At 39.3% G+C, this 14,350-nt stretch overlaps 1 protein-coding gene across 1 annotated transcript in view; it reads right to left on the bottom strand.

Annotated features, from left to right (window-relative positions):
- Positions 1 to 14,350, bottom strand: part of PRMT3 (protein arginine methyltransferase 3) — a 68,103-nt gene that overhangs the window by 42,785 nt on the left and 10,968 nt on the right. The window contains exons 8-10 of the mRNA XM_075712361.1: positions 12,670 to 12,735; positions 5,993 to 6,114; positions 1,086 to 1,185 (exon numbers count right to left, since the gene is read on the bottom strand). Of these exons, the coding sequence (XP_075568476.1) occupies positions 1,086 to 1,185; positions 5,993 to 6,114; positions 12,670 to 12,735 (288 nt within the window). The remainder of the gene's footprint in view (positions 1 to 1,085; positions 1,186 to 5,992; positions 6,115 to 12,669; positions 12,736 to 14,350) is intronic.

The following is a 14,350-nucleotide window of genomic DNA, read 5'->3' as shown; positions in this document are numbered from 1 at the left end:
CCTTGTATATAGTAGAACAGCCAGAGTGTGTTAAAAAAAACGCCACAAACAAAAAACCAAAAAAGCCACCACCACCCCCAAAAAACCAAAAAAAAAGCAAACAACTTTGAATATAAGTTTTCATTATTGATCTTAAATTTGAAGGACAAAAGAATTTTTCTTTAAGTCCAAACAGTGGGAACAAGCATGAAAAAATCCTGTATTTTGAAGTGCTTTTTGAGGGTCTGCAATAAGGAGACTGCATAGCAGAAGACCACAAAAAAGTCACAAGAGGTGTTTCCTACCACGTTTTTGATAGGGAACAGATTATTCAGTCGCTATGAAGTTCAGGCTGGCACTGGTTTCACACAGATTTCTTTATTAGGATCAATGGCAGGTAGCAAGTACAACTGTGTAAGTCATCAGCCAGCACATGAAAGAAAGGTAACAGGCCAACGGCTAAAATCCAGAGGATTCTAGGAAATGGCTCATTTACACACTGCATTTCCTGTTGGCCGTCATCTTTATTATGCACTTTTAAAATCAGTTATTTTATTCTTATACTAAAAAACTGCAATGAATAGTAATGCTGTTTTCAAGCTCTATATATTTGCAGATTTCCCAGTGTGTATGTTCCTCACCTCCTTATCACATTACCCACTCAGTCAGCATCATCTTTAGCTGTCTTTGCGGACTAACGGTATTTTAGTCATCAGAATGATCTGGCTAGATGACTAATACAGTATTTCTCCATTACCTTCACCTGAACAGCTACAACAGTATTATTCAGGAATACAGAGTACTTCTGTAGATTTGCACACTAACTACGTAACAGAAACTTCCTGCCGTACCCAAACCAGCTCAACTGTACTTGGAGAACCTTGACTTGAAAGAGCATGAACAAGAGGGATCAGGAATTGTATCCGAGTACCACATAATTAGAAACATCATCCCATCTCCCACATTGTCAACAACACTGTTGCAAGCATGGTAAGTTTGGGTTTAAAAAAAACCATAGCATCACTTAAGAAGTAATTTTTCAAATGGAATACACGACATTTTTTCATATAGACATATATCTTGAAAAGAATATTCATGCACCTTACCATCCATTCAGATATAATTACATCCACTTTCTCCAAAGGCAGATCTACTTCTTCAATTCTTCCTTTGACTAATGTAATGATATTTTCAAGTTTATTTAACCTGCAAGTCACAGCATAAACAAATTAGTTTACATTTCCAATTTATGCTGTGGAGAGAGATACACAAATGTCTATAGTTTGCATTTCTACCCCCAATAACAATTGTGGGGTTTTTTTTAACTAATCAAGAAAGCACTAAAATGTAATATTCCTCTTCTCAGTTATATGTCAGAGGGAATGTTTCCGAGTATCCAAAAACTGCAGCAGATTAAGTGCCAAAGATGGCAGCCAGTAGATCTGTGCACCTCCAATGTGCTGTGCATGCAAATGCGCAAGCTTCAGAAACCAGGAAAATAGAGAAAAGGACAATTTGAAACGATGCTCCTCTTTACTTAGAGTTGCCTGTTCTCAGCTGTCCTTCTTTAACCCCTGTAGCATAAGTTTATAGTGATTACAGCCTACTCATCACACTAGGACAGCAATGGAAATTAACTTTCTTACAAAGCTGTTTTGCACGACTTGGTTTTTTATTTAACAAAACTAGCTGCAAAGTCACTGCGGACAAACATTCCCTCTAGATCAGTATTACCATTATTTCACAATAAAGGCATCCTCCCCACTGTGATTTTGGCCAAAATCACCTGCAATGTTTACTAACTGCAGTAATCGGGTATTACCTCCTATGCAACTAATGGTACAACCATCCTGTACAAGGAGGATGGTACTGTGACGTGACTACAGTTTTTGAAACAAAAACTGCATGACAGTGAAATTACTAAATACATAAATGCTTGAAATTTAGTATTTTTCTTCTTGACAAAACATTAGTCTTTCTTGTACGTATCATTATCACAATAGCTGTTGTTACAAAGGACAGAAAAGTATTCCCAAAGAAATTTATCGTTCCACTGCTGTTCTTATCTCTGCTCCTTCCTTCCCTATCCTGATATCTTATTCTTACATTCTGTCTGGCTTTCAATGCAGACTAGTAATCACATTACAAATTCAATCTAAAAGACAATGGGAGAACCACCAGAATGAAGGGAGGGAAAAGAAAGGGTCAAAGGGCTACTTGAACATGTGGGCTGTTGGAAAGATCAATTAAATGCTCTACACACAACAGTCTTCTGTTAGAAGAGTAGCAGTTCATCACTAATATCATACTTAATCCAGCAAACAGAAGTAAAACCAGAAGTTCAAAGTGAGAAATAAAATGCTAAAGAGCTATCACCCACAATATTTTAAGAAGGACAAAAAGAGATCTAAGGACAGCTTCCTAAATGACCACATACAAGGACATGATTTAAAACAAAAAAGAGGAAAAAGATTAATTCATTACATACTTGTTTTCAATTATAAGGTATAAAAAAAAACCCAAACAAACAAATGTAGTTTACACATTGTAGGAAAAACTGATGAGATGCTGTTTAGGAAGTATACTTCAACTTTCTATTCTACAGTGATGAATTACAAAAATCAAGTCATTCACTGCACTAGAAATTTTATGGGCAGCTATTCACAGTAAGAAAAAGAGAAGGCAAACATTTAGTTAAAAAAGTTTACTATGTAACCTTGGGAAAGAATCATGCCACTTATTCCAGTTTACTTACACACGTGGGTTGCACTGTTTCTGGTAATTAGCGTGCTAGAAATGAACCTGAGTTTGGGAGGGACAAAAGCTCTTGAGCACATACTGGAATCAGAGGTGGAAGCACACTGCAGTAGTAATTTTTAAGCTACACAGACTTGTTTAGTATTCCAATAAATATTTATTACTCCATTACAAGTTTGTCAGCTTTATTCCTTTAGGAAAAGTAGGTTTAACATGACAAATATGACTTGTTTTGATGTGAACTGAAGACTTTAATGTGAATTGAACCTTTTATAGCAGAAGGTGTCTATAAATGTGTAGCCTTACTGATGGTTCACTGCACACTTCACGTGGCAATTCATCACTCTTAAGAGTTTAAGAGTTTTGATTTGTTGTTTTTCTTAAAGGCCTGCCCTTCTCACCAAAGGTAACACGTGTTGGCTGATACTTCTATCCTCCTCCAAGTATGAATAACACATAAAAGACTTTCTGTGGACTTGTTGAAAGATATGAACAATCCTATGTTTGTCATCTAGGGCATTAGAAATAAAACACTATTTCACATTGGTAACCATTCTGAAGATGTCAAGGACTCCTGGGAAAAGCTCTCTTTAGAGAACAAGTTCTTGTGCCATAAAAGCATTTTAGTTGAAGTTACACCTAATGCTTAACATGGTACCTTTCTTAAACAGGCACTTACTTAGTAGAATAATTTTACAGCATCCAAGTGTGTAGTGTTGCATGTCCAATATATGAAGCAGTATCTAACCTAAAATTTCTGCCTAGACAACTTTATTTCTGTACGACTTGAGCTTGCATAAAAACCGTCACTCCCAAATTCCTCAGTATCTACCCGGACTGTTTTCCACAGTTGCTCTTACAAAAACAACCAAAACAAAAGAACCTACACACCTCAGCTATCAACGGTACACATTTACACCTACAATCCTCCTACCTCATGCTAGGAAATCCTTTTTAAGTCTTCAGATGCCATTGCTTCATGTTTACATATACTCATGGTCTCCCTTAATATCCTCTACAGGTAAATTAGCGAAATGTGGAGTGGAAAGCTGTCTAGACCATGAGGTTGAAGAGGTGAGAGAAGGAGTATAAAGCCTAACTGGTAGCTGGGTACCAGAGGTGTCCCTCGGGGTTCAGTGCTAGTTCTGGTACTAATTAATACCTTTATTAGTAGTGACCTAATGGGACAGAATGCACCCTCAGCAAGTCTGTGGATAATGCTGAATTGGGGGCGGGGAGGCGGGGGCAGCTGGTATACTAGAGGGTTGGGCTGCTCTTCAGAGAGACCTCAGGCTGTAGATATGGGCTCATGGGAACCTCAGAGATCCAGGAAAGGCAAAGGTGAAGACCTGCACCTTAGCTGGAATAACCCCATGAAACATCACGGATTGGTTTCTGCTGGTCAGAAGCCAGCTCTGCTTGCTGTTCCCCACCGTGCCCTGATGAGGGGCCTGGTGAACAAGTTGAGCTTAAATCAGCAGTGTGCCCCCGCAGCAGAAGTGGCCAACTGTCTACTGTGTCATATACCCAAGAGGGCAGCAGCAGGTCAAGGAAAGTGATCTTTCCCCTCAATCTGACACTTGCAAAACTGCATCTGGAGTACAGCGTCCAGTTGTGGGCTCTCCAGTACAAGAAACATTGACCTACCAGAGCAAGTCCAGTGAAGGGGCCACCAAGATGACAGGGGGCTGGAGCACATGACATACAGGCAGAAGCTGAGAGAACTGGGTTTGCTCAGCCTTAAGAAAGGTTGATTAAGGGATGGGTTTCTGATGTCTGCCTCTCTCCAGCAGAAGGGTGAAGAGAAGAGAGAGCCAAGCTCTTCTCTTGTATCACAGGGACTGGATGACAGGCAACAGACAAAAACTGAAACAACGGAAGTTACAATTTGGTATTTCAAAAGTAAGAGTGAGGCTAGGCAAGTGAGATGCATTTTCCAGAGAAGGTCAGACAGAAGTGGCAATGTTTAGAACTTGACTAGCCGAGGCCCCAGCCACTGATGGGAGCTGAGCCTGCTCTGACGGAGGAGGACTGGACCAGACGCACTCCCCACACTCCCCCGGGGTCCCTTCCACCCCGCACTATTCCATGACAGTTTACATGGCATGCAGCATCTTTGTATTCTCCCGGAAACAACTTTTCTCAGTGACTCTGTAGACTGTGTGCGTGTGTCTATGTGCATGCTCTTAAAATCGGTCTGGTTTGGGTTTTGGGGTTTTTTTTTTTTGGTTCATTGGTTTGTGCCTCCCGCCACCCCGAAACTACAGAAAAATATTCCAGTGCAATGGTAATCACTTTCCAACTAGCATGAAAGCCAGAGGTCAGTAGGTTTTGAAAAGAACAAAACACACAGTAATACACATTTACTATTCTCACAGAGTCCCTTAAGTATACCAATGTACAGAGAACCTTACCACAAAAAGGTTTTCCACAAGTTAAAACTAAAATACCATATAATTATAAAATCTATTTGCCAAAGAAAGCTACATGTCTCCTTTTTATGTGCTAAAATTGGTAAAAACTAACTAATGCATGACAAGCTTTTGTTTAAAAACATCACAGTTCCATCATGATCCAAAATATATACACACATTTAGATGAATCAAGTAAAAGTTGTTTAATTTTCAACAACAAAGAAAAATAAATTTTCTATAAAAATAAAATGTCTATATTTCTCTAGTTCTAATTTCTATACTTCTATAAAATACTTTATATAAAATTAATTTTCTATAAAATAAAAAAATTATAGCATTTACATCATGATTTAAAATTCCTACATAGAAACAGAAAATTAAACAACTACATATACACTCTTAAACAACTTTTAGTGGGTTTATCTAAATCAGAACCGTTTCTTTAACTTAAAGTAGTGCAGTCAGGAAAAGTTCCTCGCATCCTATTGGAACATGTGTCTAATGTTTGTTGTCTAAAAACTTGCTTTTTTATCAGTAGCAACATTTAAAGCCTAAGAATGGAAAACGACAGTCAGTTGGAGCCTCTGCAGCAAGGCAGCACTGGCCCTACGCTAACATTAGGAGGGAGGTCTAGGAAATAGCACGCCTCAACTACAGCCCTGTTTTAATCACCCCTATCAGAGGAGCAAACTTGACTGCACATCAAAACCTGTGTTAAGTCTCAGGACAAAGAAGGACTTCGATAAAACACATACTGAGTGATAGGTGATCATTAACTAGTAACAGCATTTTAGTAACTTTTTACAGCAACATTACCATACTTTTCTTGGAACATTTCCTACCTAATGATGTCCATGGCTTGATAGATGATTTCAGATTGGTCGACTCCAATCACTTTCTTTGCGCCTGCTTTGGCAGCAAACATGGAGAGTATTCCAGTTCCACAGCCAACATCCAAAACCACCTGAAACAAATAAATTAAGGTAAAAATAAACATCTTCCCTTGCTACGATTTTTCTGCGCATCTTTCTACATCAGTGAGATACCATCTTCTAACAGAAGGAACAAATGGTAGCATCAAGTCTTACTATTACATTCAGAGATACCCAAGTCAAACTGCAGTTCTAACTCCACACCCTCTACCATCTTTTACAGATAGACAATGAAGCAGACTAGCTCCAGCTGCAGATTAACTCAGTCACACAGGAAACAATCACAAGCAATTATTTGAGCAACAACTAAAAAGTTACATGAACAGGAGAAACAAGAAATTACAGCCTGAGCAATTTTAATCAGTGAAGCACTAACAATTGAATTTAGCACTGGCACTGAAAAACCACATTCTAAACTGCAGTTTCTCATTAAGAGTCTATTCAGAAACTTTATTTAAGAATTCTCTGCTAGAAACGGCCACAGTGCCTCAAAACAGCTATGGCTCAAGCTGACTAAATTTCAAAATGGTAACTGGCAGTTTTAACACCTGGAAATATTTTCTGTCTAACACTATGACCAAAAAAATCCAGGAAGATGCAATCCCTAATTTTCATGAAAGAATAAACTTCATCACCACACTTGAAAAATAGTACACTCAACATAGCAACAAGACTCATGCAAATACTCGTTTTTGACATCTCGTATATTAGCTACTGTAGGAAGATACTGAAAAGTTTAAAAATGCGAAGCGACTAAGGAAATAGCACAAATACATTAAAATGCAGAGTTGAGCTGCCAGCAGTTGTGAACTGCATAAAGCAGAGATTTTACCAAGTTAGCCTTGATCAGGCCTCAACATCATCATAATATATTTCTTCTAATTGCTGGAAACTTCTCAACACCTTAAAAACTAACACTTTTAATCTTGAATGTGTTATGGTAGATTCTTAAGCTACGAGTTTCACATTTGATGTTTTCACAGAAACACAACTGTTGAGGTTGAGAGGGACCTCTGGAGATCAGTTAGTCCACCCCCTGCTCAAAGCAGGGTCCACTAAAGCAGGTTGATCAGGACCACGTTTGGGTGGCTTCTGAGTATCTCCAAGGATGGAGACTCCACAACCTCTCTGGGCAACCTGTGCCACTGTTCAGTTGCCCTCACAGTACAAAAGGCCTTCCTCATCTTTAAACCCAACCGCCTGGAGTTCAACCTCTGCCCACTGCTTCTGGCCTCTCCCTGAGCACCACCGAGAAGAGTCTGGCTCCACCGCCTTTCCTCCCCACCACCACCAGCCATTTATACACACTGGTAACATCTCCCCTGAGCCTTCTCTTCTCCACACAAAACAGCCCCAGCTCTTTCACCCTCTCCCTCTATCACAGATGCTCCAGTCCCTTCACCACCTTTGCCATCTTTCTCTGGACTCACTCCAGGACACTCATCTCGCTCGTGCACTGGGGAACCCAGCACTGGGCACAGCACTCCAGAAGCCATCTCCCTGGGGTACAAGAGAAAGTGAGTATCTGTCAACCTGCTAGTGACAAGTTATCTTCCTAACTGCCCTGGTTTCGGCTGGAATAGAGTTGATTTTCTTCCTAGTAGCAGGCATAGTGCTGTGTTTTGGATTTAGTATAAGAACATTGATAGCAACAACTAAAACATCAGTGTGTTAAGTACTGCTTATGCTAGTCAAGGACTTTTCAGCTTCCCATGCTCTGCCAGGGGCACAAGAAGCTGGGAGGGGGCACAGCCAGAATAGTTAATCCAAACTGCCCAAAGGGCTATTCCATACCATATGGCGTCATGCTCAGTATAGAAACTGGGGGGGGTTGGCTGGGGAGCAGCGATTGCTGCTCGGGAACTGGCTGGGTATCGATCGGCAGGTGGTGAGCAATTGCATTGTGCATCACTTACTTTGTATATTATTATTATTATATTGTTATTATTATCATTACTATTTTACCTTATTTCAATTATTAAACTGTTCTTATCTCAACCCAGGAGTGTTTCTCACTCTTACTCCTCCGATTCTCTCCCCCATCCCACCGGGGCAGGGGGAGTGAGCGAGCGGCTGCGTGGTGCTGAGCTGCAGGCTGGGGCTAAACCACGACACTAACGCAGCCCAGGAGGCTGGCTGGCTGCCTTTGCCACAAGGGTGTGTGTTGCTGGCTCACCGTCAACTTGGTGTTAACCAGGACCCCAAACTCTTCTCTGCAAAGCTGCCTTCCAGCCAGTAGGGCCCCAGCCTCTACTGCTCTGTGGGTTATTCCTCTGTTCCCAGCTGCAGGATTTTGCGTGGCCCTTTGCTTGCCCCGAGCCCTTTGCACAGGGCCCCCGCTGGCCCATTTCTCCAACCTACAGGGTTCCTTCTGAACGGCAGCACGACCATGTGGTGTATCAAGCACTTCTCCCAGTTTTGCATCATCTGCAAATTTGCTGAAGGCGCATTCTGTTGCATTGGCCAGAGCATCAGTAGTCTTACTGTTAGACATCTACTTAACATAGTTAAGTTGTACAAATGGTGTTAAATTCTAAGCATTAAACCCCAAAACACTCTGAAATCTGAAAAATCAAAAAAGTTTCCTAAACACTATGTACAGTTACTTGTATCATGCACAGCATTTAAGCATTAACAGAATCGGAACTGTAAAAACAAACTTCCTTCCCCATACAAGAGACCTAAACAAGAGAGTAAGCATAACTTACTAAAACACTTCTAAGATAACAAGAACATTGAGTCAGAATTACTAGTCATAAAAATCATTTATTAGAAAGGACATCAAACTTATTTCACTGTCTCTCCTTAGCACAGCATCCAGTGTTGTAAAAGCTGTCCTCACAGCTTTCATGATATTAATGTTTTTTTCCAAAGAAGGCATCAAATCACTTAGAAATCAATCCCACACTTGAGAATTATAACCCCACTTTACAAAATATTCCAAAGTAATAACGCACCCTACTGACAAACTTTCTAGCTTATGAGCTATTGAGCATTCTTGCTTTGGCACAACAAAAACTTGCATGTGCACTTTTAAATGTCACCTGACAAATAGTATCAAAGTAAATACTTGAATGCTCTGCACATTAGGTCTGCTTGCCTTCCCTTACATACAATTCTATACATTCTGATGATGGATACCGAACAAAGATTCTGAAGCCAGCATGAATAAAAATAGCTGTCTATCCTTAGCAGCATAGTGTAAGTGAGCTTCTGCTGTGGTGTACTGGGAAGCAATGACTGAAGAGTTGACTGCTGTCTCGATAGAGCAACTTAATCTGGAATCAGACTAAAAAGCATTAGCGTGACGAATTTTTTACAGCATCTTGCATAAAGGCTGGTCACGGAAGTTGCGGACAGTTACTTGTTCCACTTGCAACTCTTTGCAACTATGTTCCAATAGACGTCAACTCTGCAATGCATTCACAAGTATGTAATGACTACAGAAATCCCTAGGCTGAAGTCTTCTGGAGACAGGAATAGAAAGTAAAAATCAATGTTCTTGCAGCTGCTGAAATCTCACACCCCCTAACATCATCTATTCTAACACTTTACCCATGGTAGTTAACAAAATTGCTGAGCCATGAAAGCTGAAGTCAGAGCCAAAAATAAACCTCTGTGAAAGAATGATCTTGATGTACAGTTGCATGAAAGAGAGCAATCACCACAAATTGGAAAAAAAATCAAAGCAGACACCACTTTGGACAGCTGCCCTGGTCACTTAAAAACCCAGATGGAACTCTAGCCTTAGGCAGGGGATGAAGAGAAAGGCATGGGAGAGAAAATATACAAGCTGGAACACATCTGAGGAACAGAAAGACAAGCAGAATGATCACCAATTAGCCTAAGGACAAGGGTCTACAGCTAACGCATTCTTGCAGTGATCACATATGGCCTCTCACCAGAGATCCGGAGCAGCTGGACTGGTGATTTGACTGTACCATAATATACCGCAGCATCACATCCTTCTCTGCTAATCAAAACTGATATTCTGCTTTTAGTAACAGAAAAAAATTACTTCAAATTCAGAAGACCAGGAGGTCAGGTAATTTGGCCAATTAAATTAACTCCATCAATGAACTTTTAGTAGGAACAACATTTAAAAACTCTTTTTTCCCTTCAATATGGCACTGATGCCTGCCTCAGACTTCTGTTCTACAACAAAAACTAATCATGGCAATAGTGCTTTTGTAACCAATTATTTTTCCACAAAAAAACACACTCGCTGTAAAATGGATCGCACTTCCTTTCACTGAGTACGACCACCTTAACTACTCCTGCTAGGTAATCTATGTTGTCCTATTCCATCAAGTACATCTGACAGGTTGAAAATAAAGGCAGCACACAGGAATCATTCAAGTTTTAATAATTTCTTTTGAATGCTGGGAGAGAACAACCAAATTAGCTGGTTCTGAAAAAAGTATGCATAATAAACAAACCTAGATATTCTGCTACCATCTGTTACCATGCAATCACACCTCTTTGGGATACTGCAGATTTGCATCAACAGCCAGTACCATCAGTTAACCTCTTTGAAGAAGCTCCTCCCAACCCACCCTACAGGTGTCCTTTTAGAAACAAAAAGCATCACTATGTATTTTCTAGGGAGGAATACCATATGGGAGTTCTACAAAATACGGTATCAGACTTTTACTCACTTTTTTTTTTTAATTGTAATCAAACTTTAAGGGAAAAAAGCCTATTTCCTCAAGTTGGAAGTTTCACTCATTAATACGGTTCCGAGAGCATCATATGATACATAAATTAAGCAAAACACCTTAACAGTTCCTTCAGCAGAAGTCTGTAACAGATGTTACTTCAAAGCTAGATCTCTGAAAAAAATCCCATGTATTCTCCGTAACAGCACACCAAGTGAAAGCTACATCAACATTTAGACACAGAAATTAAGTGGGGCGCTGGTCACCTGGATGGAAGCTGTTGGGAACTCAAAGCAATTTAGAATCTTCCTTTCCATTCAACCTCAACACACTAGGATGCATTCGGACATACTGTGAATTTGAGGTAATCTTGATCAAAAAACTACTGTAAAAACACTGAGTTCAGAAAACAGTTAGCAGATGTTGTAATAACAGACAAGCTTTTCTTTAGAAGTTGAATGCTTTCACATGAAGTAGAAACAAAACACAGAGCAAGCACACGTTTTCTCGCTGTTTCCTGAGCAAGTACATCTACAGCTGGGGCCAAAGCAAGGTTGTCTAGAACAGTTCACCCACATTTTGTTTCAGATGTTACCAGCATGTCCATACAGCAGAGGAGAAATACAACCAATCCTGAGAAGTTACTGTTCCACCAGGACATACATTCCATGTAACTTAAGATCAGTCTTACCCTGTGAAAACCTGCAGTTATCAATTTTAGGGGCATCTGTGAAACTAGGTTTCTCCCAAGGAAGTTTTCTTTCCTTTATCGATCTTTCTGCTTTGTTAGATGAGCCGCCCAGCTATGCAGTCACTCACATCTTTTAAGTATCTGGCAGCATAATGTTTCCACATTTTTGCTTGTTCTCTCATTATAACTGAAGAGCTTAGAAATGTTTAGTAGAAACAGGTTTGTGACATGGATTGAAGCAAAAAGGAAGAAAACTCTTTTCCTGATATTTTTCTGCTATAGTTGCCAAAAGAAAACTGAACTAAGACATGCAAAGAGTATGCACTATCTACCTTGAAATACCTCCCACCTAGGGCAAAACCATATTTAGCACAATCTCCAACTGAGGAATTATCAGATGGGTGCACTTTTATTACCTCCACAACTATTCTGAAGCCCTATATTATCAGTTATTAACGAAGTCTAATTCAGAACCAAAGGAAAAATCAGCAGTGATTGCCCTCCATAAACCTAGACATCCTGGTTTCATATTAAGAAATATCCACGCACAGCTTAAGAACGGTAAGCACTAAGCAGAGGAAAGCTAATCCAGAGCAGAAGGCTGCACAGCATAACTCAGAACACAACCAACTCGTCAGAAATAGCCAGCACAAATACAGAAGACAAGAAGAGGACCATAGCTGTGCAGGGGTCATAACCACAGTAAAATCATAAACAAAAGTCAGTGCCATCTCTCCTCACTGCAAGTGAAATACTAGTTCCTGGTACCAAGTCCCAGAAGAACAACCCAGTCTGGAGACACTAAACAACACTAATTCAGTTGCATATGAATTCTTCCCCAGTTCTAATTACACAGTGCTTCTAAAACGTTTTTACTGTATCAGGCACAAACTGAAATTCACTTAAATTGTGGTAAAGCAGCCCTCTAAGATAGATTCCACTTAAATATAGTGGACAAGAAAGGCTCAACTTAGCCCAGCCAACATAATTAATGAACATCCCGACATGGCACACAGAACAATGACAATAGCGATCAGCACTTCTGTTATCAGCACGTTGCACCCTCCAGCAGCTGAACAGCACTCTACTGCCTAATAAAGCCAGAGTACATTAAATCAAATCTTGTCAGTGAGATAGTCCATTCCCAAAGCTACAAAGTAGCCAACCTGGAGGATCTCTACCACTTAAGAAAAAATAAAGCGCAGAAATTATTGTGTTTTCTGAGCTGTTTTACCTACCTTGTCCTTGAAGATATGTGGGTTTTGATAGATGAAGTCACGATAGCTTTCCGTACGCACTTTATCCTATGATTTAAAGAACACAAAAAAACAATGTTCACTTTTTCTACTTAGGTACAGCATATCATTCAAAAAGGCTGAAAAACTTGCTTTTAACTTGGCCTACAGGTATTTTGTGGCTACTGTACTTATAAGGGCTCTGCAATCACAACACTTTCCATACTATATTCTTTCAGAACTTATTGTCTTTGCAAATGAAGCCAGCTGAGCCTCTGGAGGAAAAATAAGAAAATAGCTTATGCTTTTCTGACCTGCTGCATTTGATTTTGGATATTTCAAAGTTCCTCAATACCTCTTCACCACTTCCCAGGAACAGCAGTAATAGAGTGGCAATACTGCATCAACTTTACATAACAACCTTCCACACAATGGTAAAAATTTGAGTCACAAGCTCATAGAACATTTTGTATCATTTTATTCTCTGACACTCCTGTGACACACAGATTCCTTCAGAAATAAAGTTATAGAACAGATTAACCTTTTCTATTTCTGAACAGACTACAAATTTGCAAACCTGATGACAAGCTAGTAACTGAAGCTGTACAGCCCATCCTACGAAAGCCCAATATAATAAACAAACCAATTTAACTGTAATACAACATGACCCGAGAAGCTGGAATGTTTTCAAGCATGTAACTAAGCATTTATAGTATCTTAGTATGTGAAAGCTAGCAGTATAGCTCAATCTACCAGCACAGTAATCTATTAAAATATTGATTCTCTTAATATGCATCAGCAGGTACACAAATTGACAGCCAAGTATAGGTTTTGGAATTGCTGTTGCAGTTCAAGTGTTAGAGCAAAGTAAAAGAAAAATTTTAACCAATTTTTACCTAGTAAAGACAAATCTACAAATAATACTGAAGTATAAAATCCAACTGCTTATATTTAAGTTAATATTTTTCTACTATGACAAGTAAGAATTTTTAGAAACAATACAGAAACTAAAGAAATTTTCTTTAGTAAGAAAGAACAAAGTATTTTGTTAGAAAAACAACATCAAAAAACAGATACTGAGAACAAAGGATATGTTCATAAAAATTCTGGAGACAAAATGAATTCTTTTGAGCCCTGAAAACCCTAAAATCCAGTTTTAAGTTTAGGACGATTATCACACACACAGAGCCCAAATAAACAGTTAGTGATGACTTTAGAAAACTGTACTTTAAAATTATACCTAATTAACATAAATTTTAAAAAAGGGATCCTTTTAAAAAAATATTGGTTTACTATGTTGTTATATTCAAGACCAACTGTTTTAGTACTTCACCTCTATTGCAGTATATAATAGGATTTGCTGAAACGACCAAAAAAGGTTTTAAAAAAAAAAAATCGGAAGGTTCAGCATCAATCGAGAAAGCAGTCAGCTGGAAAGCTTTCAGCCTTACCTCCTGCCCACTCACATTGCCTCAGCGCTGCCCCAACTTAATCAATACAATTCTAGCTGCTGTCCCTACTATATGCACTGCTGCTCGAGTCAGCCACAGTCATTCACTTCAGGTCTCTCTATTCATCAATTCCATTCTCTCACTTGCCATTTCGATGTAATGCTTTTTGTGTGGTTTTGTTTTTTCAAATATAATGGTAAGGAAATTTATTAAGATGAGTCAAGAAATTTTTG

This window comes from Pelecanus crispus, chromosome 6, assembly GCF_030463565.1.
Source record: "Pelecanus crispus isolate bPelCri1 chromosome 6, bPelCri1.pri, whole genome shotgun sequence".
Classification (NCBI taxonomy): Eukaryota; Metazoa; Chordata; class Aves; order Pelecaniformes; family Pelecanidae; genus Pelecanus; species Pelecanus crispus.
The sequence above is the reverse complement of the archived record's forward strand: the minus strand, read 5'-3'. Positions and strand labels throughout refer to the sequence as shown.